This window comes from Alternaria arbusti (genome assembly GCF_024043155.1).
Source record: "Alternaria arbusti strain BMP 1465 chromosome Unknown scaffold_15, whole genome shotgun sequence".
Classification (NCBI taxonomy): domain Eukaryota; kingdom Fungi; phylum Ascomycota; class Dothideomycetes; order Pleosporales; family Pleosporaceae; genus Alternaria; species Alternaria arbusti.
The window spans coordinates 398993-410227 of record NW_026249955.1 but is presented as its reverse complement, the minus strand read 5'-3'; the positions used below and the strand labels follow the sequence as shown (position 1 = coordinate 410227).

At 54.8% G+C, this 11235-nt stretch overlaps 3 protein-coding genes across 3 annotated transcripts; all 3 read right to left on the bottom strand.

The window, feature by feature from the left end:
* Nucleotides 1-964: 964 nt before the first annotated feature.
* On the bottom strand, nucleotides 965-2693 carry J4E86_008992 (uncharacterized protein; the record flags this gene model as incomplete). Its single annotated transcript, XM_051449500.1, has 5 exons — nucleotides 965-1306; nucleotides 1382-1738; nucleotides 1790-1941; nucleotides 2034-2286; nucleotides 2370-2693. The coding sequence occupies 5 exons, from the start codon at nucleotides 2691-2693 to the stop codon at nucleotides 965-967; spliced, it is 1428 nt and encodes a 475-aa protein (XP_051299354.1).
* A 1358-nt stretch (nucleotides 2694-4051) lies between these two features.
* J4E86_008991 (uncharacterized protein) lies at nucleotides 4052-5163 on the bottom strand (the record flags this gene model as incomplete). The annotated part of the gene is made up of 3 exons (XM_051449499.1): nucleotides 4052-4199; nucleotides 4253-4867; nucleotides 4922-5163. 3 exons carry the CDS (start codon nucleotides 5161-5163, stop codon nucleotides 4052-4054), a joined length of 1005 nt encoding a protein of 334 aa, XP_051299353.1.
* A 1586-nt stretch (nucleotides 5164-6749) lies between these two features.
* Nucleotides 6750-10997, bottom strand: J4E86_008990 (uncharacterized protein; the record flags this gene model as incomplete). The annotated part of the gene is made up of 4 exons (XM_051449498.1): nucleotides 6750-6789; nucleotides 6840-9104; nucleotides 9156-10845; nucleotides 10898-10997. The coding sequence occupies 4 exons, from the start codon at nucleotides 10995-10997 to the stop codon at nucleotides 6750-6752; spliced, it is 4095 nt and encodes a 1364-aa protein (XP_051299352.1).
* Between the last annotated feature and the right edge of the window lie 238 nt (nucleotides 10998-11235).

Below are 11235 nucleotides of genomic sequence, written 5' to 3'. Positions count from 1 at the left end.
ACCTTATTGTTAAAAGCACGTCCATACCTTCATCCTCATCCGAAACGTCTTCTTCCACTAGCAACAATGCCAGCAGAGAACCGGCGCCCCCGCCAAAATACGCCATCAAGAAACCATCGATACGCCTCTTCCCTGAGACACAAGCGCCACTGCCGACGATCAATGTTGTGACAAAGCACAGTCACGCGTTCAATAGCTCGAAAGCAGCAGGATTACACAAACTGGAGCAACTTCAGTTCACTGAAGCAGTCAAGGGATGGATCATCGGTACGTGCGCATGTAGTATCATCTACAGGTCTTACTTAGATGGAACAAAAGAATAAAGCATGAGGCGTGTTGAAAACCAGAAACCGACCAGCTAACAAGCCATCGGCAACTAGAAACTGCACCTCTTCTCATCACAGAAAGCTCCAACAACACTACTTGCTACAAGGTCGTCTTCACCGCAAGGAAAGCACGTACTGAGATACACACAGCCCTTAGGTCAGTAACATCTACCACCCTCCACACTGCGAAACTATTCGCCGTCACACCAACTACATCCGGGAATAGCTGGAGGCTTGTTGAGCAAAGTACCGAGACGGATTCCCTGGTCGATGCGATAGACCACCTATGGGACAAAGCTATGCATAGGGTGGGCCGTTCGACTGGTAAGTCTCTCATATTTGTCTTTGTAGGGAGTGTGGGACGTCGAGTGCTGATACCTGGGCAATTGGTAGGTGTGATGGAAATTGGCGCGGTGGTGAAGGAGGGTAAGATGACAAGGGAAAGAGAGGAGAAGATTGAGAGGAAGAGTGTGGGGTGGTAAACCAAGCTAAGCTTTGGCGGGTATGAAATTGTTGGTTCGAGGATGGCCGAAATTATCCATTTCGCAAAGCGTGTCAGTAGCTTCCTTGCATATCCCAATTCCATCACACAGCAAACATCTCTAGAGCCTACAATCCTCCCAACACCCTCAAATATCTCACTCCTCCTTCTTATGGATCCTCGGTAGACCCAACCAAAGCAGTAGAATCACGCCCAACAGCGCCAGAATAATCGGCTGTAGCACCTGTACACCCTTGGCTTGTGCGATAGCTCCAACTGCGAAAGGGAAGATGGCAGCGCCACTTCCGCCAAAAGCCGCCGCGAAGCCAATAGCACCGACGTGCAAGTGGCGCGGTAGTAGCTTCGTAGCTGCGACGACTACAGCCGGGAACAAGGGACCGAGGAAGAAGCCCTGAAGAGCTACGGCGACGGCCGAGACATAGAATTGGGGGACAAGCCAGAAGATGAGTTCGAGGGCCATTGTGAGGGGGAGGTAGATCTGAAGAACCCCAGTTAGCACACATCAGACAAGAAAGAAGGGAGGAAGGAATGAAGAAACCGGAAACAAACTCACAGTAATAGCCAACTTCTCCCCCAACCTCGGCGTAACAAACCCCAGCACAATCCTCCCCACCGTAATCCCCATCCAAAACCCCGTCGCCACCATGCCACTCGCAAACTCCTCTCCATCCCTCACTTCAAGCATGAACTTGACAATCCAGCCACCTAGCGCAACTTCAATACCCACGTATCCGAGTAGGAAGAGTGCGCACAGCCACGTGACGCGTGCGTGAGGCAGACGGATAAGCGCTTCTTTCATGCGGTTGTCTTTCGTGCCGCTGGTGCGCGGGTTGGCTGCGCGGAATGCGGCGCCGGTTTCGCGCCAGAAGGCAGTTGTGGAGGTTGCGAGCTCGATGGCTGCCATTGCGATCTGAGGGTGTTAGATGGAGGGGTAGAGGAGGGATGAGGGAAGGGAAAGTACCATGACGTAGTAGAAGGTGTACCAGGGTAGTCTGCTTCCTTTTGTGATCATAGTCGTTGCTATTAAGGGGGATAGCACGGCGCCTACGCCGTAGAAGGCGTGGAGGAAACCGAGAACTTCGTTTGGGTTCGCCATGTTGCCGATCCATGCATCTGTTGGTTGTGTTGTCAGTCAGAATGTTCTGTCTTTCTGTTCTTCACCTTCTCTTTTATCGGAACAGAGAAGAAGAAATTAGAATACTCACTCCACGCCGCATCAGCAAGTCCATTCCCGAACCCAGCCAACATGAAGATAATAACGAGGACCGGATACGGAGGGTGCACCGCAATAACGATGTACGCGATGAGATGGCACGTCGGCGCTATAACCGCAACGCCTCTCTGGCCGAACTTGAGATGGATGCTGTTGTTCAATAACGCGGAAGCTGTGTAGCCGACGAGTGGAGACAAGAATACTAGCGAAATGACGACGAAAGTCAGACCGTAGTATTCTTGCAACTGAAATCGTTTGTTAGCACGCGCTTCTTTCCCCCTTCTCAAGAGTCGCGACTTCTACACTTAGAAGAACGATGTTGACTTACATAAGGAATCAAAGCACCGTACGCCGCATCATTACTCCCCATGACGACGAAACTCCAAAACGCCGCCATAGTCTTGAACAAATTCGACCGTGGATGGTTCCATCGTTCCAATTTGGCTGGCGCTTGTGTCGTTGGCGACGGCAGATTCTCTATCGGATCGCTCTCCCGGGCACCTTTCGTATCTGAGAGTCGCAAGCCGCCTGTACTGCTCGAACTAGCGATCTGTGCATCTTGAGGTTTGGAGATATAGCTCGATATGTCTTGGAGTTCGATGGGCTGCTCGAGGCAGGTTGACGAGGTGCCGTTTTGGTGGTGCAGCGCCATTTTTGGGTTGTTGAGATGGCGACGGTTGACAGACTAGTTGCGACCTGCTGTCATTCCAAGGGACGGTGTGGATGAAGAGGAAGTTCGAGGTCGAAGCTTTGGAGTCAGAGGGATATAAAGCCAAGAGTAGCGGTAAAAGTAAAAAGGGCTGACGAGAGGTACGCGCAGATACGAGCTTAACCCAAATCCTCCAAAGGCAGGTATGACGTTTTCCACCTTCAAGCTCAACAACCTCAATGCCAAGAAGGGCGCACGACAAAACAACAACCACTCGACGAGGCCTTTATGTCCCCGATCTCAACTTCAGGCCCATAACCTCGCAGTCTCGCAACTATTACTCAAAGCAGCGGAAAACTGCGAGTAACCACTCCATCTAGACGATATCTTTTTAGCCACCGCCGACGTTCTCTAGCACACGCGCACAAGGCGGGGAATGAGTGGGATCCCCACACTTTGCAGCCGGTCCGACATATGGCTAATCAGCAACGAGGTGGCTGGTGGATCGAACTGCCCGGATGGCCAAAAAGGGAAGGGGACGGTTGATCTTCGGATGCTGCGAACTTTCCGTGAGTAAACCGCCGCTAGGCATCTCGAAATCACTACAGTACAACTATGGCCATGACTAAAGCCTAGGAATCTGGTAGAGAGATGGAGTATGACACCGCAACTTCGCAAAAAGACACATGTGTTTGAATGTCACGGCGTGTTATTAATCACATTGTTACGGAACCACTCAAACCCGACTAAGCCATCGCACCAAACCCAAAGCGTCGACAAAATGCGAGGACGCTGAAACCAACAAAGTCACAGTCGCAAGACAACTTAGTCGCGTCACTCTACGTCGCAATCCACGTCGCAAAAAAACTGTGACATGTCACTTGTATCAACCGCAGTTCCAGATATGAAAATCGTTAATCGTACTCATTTCATGCTATACCTGCTGTTATTACCTCCGTTTCTGAGCTGATTCGCGGAATCGACGCTCACCCTTTACCATGACATCCATCCATGCTGGGGGTATCCTGTTGTCTCTTCTCTCGTGCTCTCTGTCTCTCTCTCTACAACTGCCCACCACTGACTGACCACATGCTGAAAAGAAACCATAAATGATAAAAAGGAGAAAAAAAACCGTTCTTGAGATCAACGCTTGTATTTCAACGACTGTGAGGAAAGGTAAATCGTCCATATACACATACTCGCTTTCGACAGTCGCGCCCTTCGCTCCTGTAATGCTTCTGCTCGCCCACTGGCCCCCTTGGTCGTTCAGCCCCTGTCTTTTCTCTTTTTGGAAATGATGATAATGAAATGGGAAAGACAATGCGTTCTGAAAGTTCGTCTTGTCATGTGGGTGAAGACGTCTATGAGGGCTGGATGACGGAGGGACCGGCAAGGACCTCGGCATCGGCAACGGACTCGCTCTTGGTGATCATCATGTAGACTTCTCCCTGGAGGCCCTGGGGAACCATGCAGTTGCCATCGGCGATCTTGGTGAATTGGTTGCCGCCACTATGAGATGTTAGAATATGGGTCTTTGTAAAGGGGTGTTTGATGTGACTTACGGTCCGACGAAAGCGCAGAAAGAGGCACCGGCAGGCTGAGCGGGGTCGGCAAGCTTCAAGTTCTGGCCAACGGTAGCCTTCTCGGGGTTCTGGAGAGCGATGGCAGGGAAGGCCTGGATGTTGAGGTTGGAGCCTTCGGGGCAGGACTTGATGAACTGAGCGGCGAGGGTGAAGACGGCGCGGGGCTGGAGAGCAGTGTCGAAAGCGGCAGGGACGGGCTCGGCGCCGGATGCGATACGGATGAAAGCCTGGTGACGGGCCTCGACAGTGACGATGGAACCAGCGGCGGAGAGGATATCGGAGGAGTTGACGAGGGGAGCAGCACCGAGGTAGGCAGAGACACCGACGGCCTCAAGGACACGGGCGGTCTTGACCATGGAGTCGGCGCTGGTAAGGGCGGCGTCGAAGTTGTATTGGCATGGCTCGACGGGCTTTGCGCCGGCTCCTGCGATGGCGGATTGGAGAGTAGTGACGTGGGTGGCCTCAGTCTGTCCAACGCCCATCAGGGACTTGACTTGACCTTCACTCAGACCGAGAGCCATGAAGTCGGACATGGAGAACTTGGCGAAACCCTGCTTGTAGTATTCCGATTCGAGATGCTCGGCGGTCAGAGCGCTGCAGTGACTGTTAGATCCAGCTCATTGTGGTCGTTGATTCAAAGCTACTTACAAGTTGAGGATGTCGACATCGCTCAACATTCCTGCTGCGGCCGGTGCAGCTGCAGCCGGTGATGCGGCAGCTTCGCTACCAGATCCAGCGGTCTCAGTGATGGCAGCCGGCGCAGAGGAGGTGGCAGAGGCGGCAGCGCTCGACATGGAAGCCATCTCTTGACGGGCGTAGTTTGCGGGGGCGGCAGCCACGAGAGGCGCCAGGGCAACGAGGCCCTTGAGGATGGTTGATACGCTAGGCATGTTGGTTGAATTAGGTTTGTTGGATTGTTTTCGAGTAGACAAGTTCGTAAAGAGAGACCGCCAGCAAAGACTTGCTTTGAATTCGATTATTAAAAATTGTCTAAAGTCCAACCAGGGACTGAAAGAAGGTAAACCGTAAGGAATGTGGTTGATTATTAGGTAGGAAGGTAGAAGAAGCTCGTTGATGATCCAACTGAAAACGAGTATGGAAACAAGGTGGGCGGCCAATGGACCTTATACAAGCAGCTGCAACTCCTGGGCACCATCTGAGACGCCATCTTAAAATTCGGAGTACGGATGTTGACCATGTGGCGGACGACTGCCTCCCGCTGGCGCACTGGCCTCCATACTGGATCCGTGACCCTACAAGCTTCAAAGCTTGGCAAATCGACCCATTGATCGTCCAGGAACTGCTCGCTAGCAGTGTAGCAACCGCTGAGGAAGCCCGGCTTGTAGCGATGGGGCTCGTGGTGCCGGCATGTGATGTAGCAGGTCCGGGGCCCTGCGACGCGAAACGGCTATCATGAAACCCTACAAGTGCCAACGCCTGCGCGGAGGCAGTAGAGCCGCCCTCGAGAAAACCTGGGTACCGTAATAGTGCATGGCGATTAATGGCGGTATTCTGACTTTCCGACCGGATCCGTGAGGTGGCTCACCATCTGAGGCTTGAAGCAGTCGGGCTCCTCATCTGTCATGACGCTGGTGGGGGGTGTTTCCAGCAGCAAAGAGCTAGCGAAACGTTTCAACATCAAGCTACTGATCGTATTCCATAGCGCAGTCATGATTGTAAATACTTCTATAAGGGTATCGTGGTGTCGTGAGCGTTTGCGTGTTGCGCCGAGAGAACTATAGATGGGTCGAGAGGTTAAGAGCGATGGATTAACGGGTGGCTGAGGCACCCAAAACGTCTTCACGTTGCCAAGCCTCATGGAGAACCACTGCTATTTCGGCTGCGGTTCAGGCCGTCAGGCTTTCGTTCGCTACAGCAAACACATGCAGGTACACAGACCGCCTCCGACAGGGGATGGGAAGTCGCAGATCCGCTGGTCAAGATTCGGATTTCACGGCATCGACCTGATGCCGTATAGCGCGGCTTGTCACATTCGATCATGCCGAGGAGAGGTCACGATTCGGTATGTTTCCACCTCAAACAACCAATCTTTGTCTGAGGCTGTGTTTCCAATGTAGTAATCAGGATGTCAGTGAGGGGCACACTGTGGCTCACTTCGTTGCCTTGTCGCCTTGTACGGCTCTTGAGCAGCCTTATCCAGGCCTGAACGAGATGTGGGGAGTGGGTGTCAATGCAGGCGGGTACCAAAAGCAACCAAAGTGGACTACGCATGGCCAGAGGCGCTCTCGCAGGGATAAACACATTACTGTACTACGGAAAATTACTGTGTATAAGAGCTGCAACGATATATCGCGACTGCCGATATCGTCGTCGCATACAGATAAACAATACACAGATCACCGTTCGTCTCTTCCTGCACAACCTAGTATGTATCCTCCATTCAATTTTCTATACCAAGTCGACATACGCTACCGAAAAGGTCGGATACCAGGTCGGACTGAGCGAGACATCTCGTCTACAAAGCGTAGGGGTTGAGAGATCGGATGGTCAAGCAACTGAAAGATAGGTTAGTGACATTCAGAACGTAGTGATGGGCATTACTTACGGAGGGCTCTTCGTCAGATCCGTCTTAAGGATGACTGGGACGCGTGTCATCTCCCGCACATCCTGGATGTAGTCGCCGTTCTGCTCGCGCAGAGTGAACCAGCTGAGGTACTTCTCCTTGTTAGTCAACTTGGACTCTGCAGCATCACCAGCGCTTTGGGCGATCTTCGAGTCGGAGTTGACACGGTGAGGAGCACCAGCAAGATCGCGGCGGGTAGGCGATGGAGGCATGCTCTGAGTCGGGCGGTCAGGGTTGAGAGAAACACCGGCCATGTTCGAGTTGAGGTCGTTGGAGTCGTCGTCATCGTCGTCATCATCAAACAACGCAGCCTCCTCGTTGGTCGACATGGTTCCAGTGTCCATCTGCCTGCGCTGGGCCTCTTCCTGCTCCCTCGCACGCTGCTTAGCCGCCTCGGCATCACGCGCCGCAGCCGCAGCGTTGGCGGATCTGAGTGAGCCATGCTTCGGCCTCTCGTCCTCGGGAATGTAGTTGGACGATGGGACGCCCTTCTCCCAGTAGAGCTCAAGGAGACGCTTGTTCTTGTCGAACTCGGCTTTCTTGAGAGGAAGCTGGTCACAATGGACGCGCTTCTCAAAGCCCCACTCGGGAATAAGAACATCGAAAGCGGACTCGTACACGCAAAGGACGATACCTTCGGCGATGAGATCACCGCCCCTCTCCTGCCTGACCTTGTCCATCTTGCGGCAAGCCTCGATGTGAACGCTCTGCTCCTGGGCAGCATGGGCGGAGTCCTTCTTGGTGTTGCACATCTCGGCGGTCTTGGCCAAAGCCTCGATGTCTTCAGTGAACTCAATGGCACCGTTGGAGAGGACAGCCTCCAGCTGGCGGTGGACAATGATGTCGGCGTAGCGGCGGGATGGGTTGGTGAAGTGGGTGTAGAGGGGAAGGTTCAAGGCGTAGTGAGGGTACTGATCCTGAGGCAGCCTGCCAGCAACAAAGTACTTGGCACGAGGCATCGACTTGATGACGAGGGTCTCCATACCCTTCCTGATGTCATCGTCTTCAACCTCGAACAAGCTGTTCTGGAGAGTGCCACTGCTCTCCGTGTTGATGTCGTAGCCAATGGCACCCATACGCTCCGCGATGGTCGTCAAGCGGCGGGGGTTAGGCGGAGGTTGACGGCGCAGGAGAGCCTTCTCCGGCAAGCCAGTGGCGAGCTTCTTCGCAACAAAGGTGTTGGCGAGGTGGCTGAGCTCCTCAATGCACTCGTGGGCAGGGGAAGAATCGAAGATGTTCTGTTCGACGGGAACATTCTCGTCGTCCAGCTGGTACATGAGGCGCAGAGCCTTGACATCGCTGGAGCGGTCGCCGAAGCGAGCCTGGCGGAACTTCTGGGAGATGTGATGCAGCATCTTGATGTCCTTAGCACGGGCTGCCGAGACTGGACCGTCGTTACCGTTGATAACGGTGTCGACCTCGTCGTAGGACAGCTTTCCAGAGCTCTTGATCACAGCCTTGCCGACCCAGGTCTCATCATCTGAGATTTTACCAGAGGTAGGATCGACCTTGAAGACGACACTGACTGTGTAGCGCTCTTCGCCAGGGTTGAGGCAGCAGATGTCGTTCGACAGACGCGGCGGAAGCATGTTCACTGTGCGGTTCATAAGGTAGACCGCAGTTCCACGCTTCTTGGCTTCACGGTCAACAAGCGAGTTGGCCTTGATGAAGTGGGCAACATCAGCAACGTGGATACCAATCTCGACACGGCCGTCATCAAGGTATTTGAAGTGAATGGCATCATCAAGCTCCTTGCTGCCGTTGGGGTCGATGGTGAAGGTCTCCTCGCTGCGGAAGTCGCGGCGACTCTCGAGCGCCTCCTCGCCGTCGTTGGCGACGGACCAGTCTTCAAAGCCGACGTTCTTGATGACGGCGTCAGAGAAGTCATCTGGACCAAAGTTGTTGTCGCGCAGGAGTGCGTCGGTTTCCACCTTAAGGTCACCCATAACACCGAGCTGCTCGACAAGAGTACCGAAAGGATGCAGAGAGGTGATGGGCCATCGCTTGATGCATGCAACAAAGATGCGGTCGGCGTAGTCTTGGTGCTTCTCGACGAAGTCACGTGGGGCTTGCTCGGTGGGAATGGCGATCAAAGGCACACGCTTGTCTGTTGGCTTGAACCAGACAATCTTAGGCTTGTTCTGGGTCTCCGGCTGGGAGCGACCGGAGTTGCCCTCGCGAGCCTGTCGCTCAGCTTCCTGCTTCTCCTTGGTGGCTTGGCTGCTGGGACGCAGGAGTCCAAGGGATCTGTGGCTGTGATTAGTGATGTACTTGAATGAAGATGATGTGTTTGCTTACCCTGAGAACATCTGTCCAGCAACACGCTCGATAACAGCAACAATGTGACCTGCGTACAAAGGCTTGAGCTCATCGTTGATCTCCTCCTCCTCCATGAGGAGCAAGCTCTGGCCTTCGACTTCAACGTCGTCGTTCTTCTTCTGTGTGGGTCGCTGGCGGAGACTGCCACGTCGGCGGATGCCACCCTCAGAGCCAGTCTCAGGTTGGGTAGTGGCATCGTTGACGGCGATACTACCGCCGCGAGGGTCTGCGTTGTCCTTGCGCTTCTTCTTCTCTTCCTTTTCGCGCTTCTGACCCCAGACCTCGTCAACGTCAAGAAGTTCGACAGCGACCAGATCTCCTTCGAGAGCTCGGTTCCTGTCTTTGCTACCGCAGATGAAGATGTCGGCATCCAGATCAGTAGTTGTGACATAAGCATCGCTGCGGTTCTTCTTGTTGACGCGGAGGATTCCGGCAACGAGTTGGCCGTCGCCGAGGAGAGCGGGCAAGGTGGCCTGCGGGAGGTAAGGAGTGAATAGCGTCTTGCGCTGCTGCTGCTGGTTTTGCTGCATGCCCATCTGCGGTGCATGCTGGCTGCCTCCGAGACCGCCACCCTGCATCTGGGCGGCTTGGAGAGCCTGTAAATGAGCGATCTGCATGGGGTTTAGCGGCTGGCCGAACATCTGCTGTTGCAGGAGAAGCTGGGCCTGGTTGCCCATTTGCATCTGAGGCTGGCCGCCGTACTGGAAGTTGCCAAGAGAGCCAACGGACTGGTTGACCGATCCACGAGTGCGGTGGCCAGGCTGGAAAGGAGCGGCATTGGCGGTCTGGTTCATGTTGAAGTTGCCCATGTTCTGGGACTGGTTGTCTTGCGTAGGCTGTTGCTGGGTGTTGTTCTGGGGCTGTCTCCAGTTGCCCTCAAAGTTGCGAGACTGGCTCCTGCCATGGCCTTGGCTGCCACGGCGCTGGAAGTCAGACTGCTGTCCGTTGTTCTGGTTGGTAGGGTTCTCGCTGGTAGCTGGGAAGGAGAAGGAAGGACCGCCACGGCCAGCACTTCCACCACCGCGTCCGACAGCCATGCTCTGGCTGCGGCCGTGGGCACCTCGTCCACCACGGGCGGAAGAAGTGTCGTTGGAAGCGCTGTTTCCACTGGGGCTGGCATCACGGTTAGAGCTGCCCTCGGTCGAGCCGGGGATGGGGAACTGGAAGCCCGAAGTCTTTCTCTTCGATTCGGCCTGTTCGGCAGCCTTCTTCGCGTCGGCGAGAGCTAGCGAGTGACGGCGGGTGTGTCCGGAGCCGCCAGCACTGCCACCGCCTCGGCCACGAGGGTTGACGTTTTCCCTACCCTGGCCACCCTGTTGTGCACCGAATTCGCCGAAGCCAGACGAACCGGAGGAAGGAGCGGGGGGTGGGCCGCCCATGCCGACTTGGGGCAGGGCGGACTGGTTGCGGCGGTGGGCGCCAGGCTGGGCTGGTGCGCCCATGGGGACAGCGAGGTGTTGCTGCTGCTGCATTTGCTGCATCTGCTGGGGGAACTGGTAGTTGTTGACTTGGGGCGAGACATTGGGCATCTGGCCCTGCATCTGGAAGTTGCCGAGCTGCTGCTGCGGCTGGATCATGCCCATGTTAACATATTGCTGGTGCGTGGCGGCAATCTGCTGCTGCTGTTGCTGGAGGACCTCGATCTGCTGTGCGATGGCGAGCTGTTCCACTGTGCAGCTGTCAGCAATGGCCCAAAGTGGCTATCGGATAGCTTCACGTACTCATCAGCGGTGTCAGCTCTGACGGACTGCGGCGATGCGCAATGTGCAGACGACGACCGGCGGGACCCATGGGGCCCTGCTGGCCTTGTTGTTGATCCATAGTGGATAATGTATTGTGGATGGTTCAATGCCCGCTTGCAGTGTATGCTGTTGGAGAAGAGACGGTCGGACACGAATTGGTCAAAAGTGTGATGGATTTATCTGCGGGCAATCAGCATGGTGGGTTGGATGAGGGCTGCCGTGAGCGAGCGAGTGAAGGGATGCAGGTGGTGAGAGTGCAAGGAGGCAGATGGGGGACAGATGCAGGGTCGGCAGCGGCATGCTTCAGCGAGCGAGCT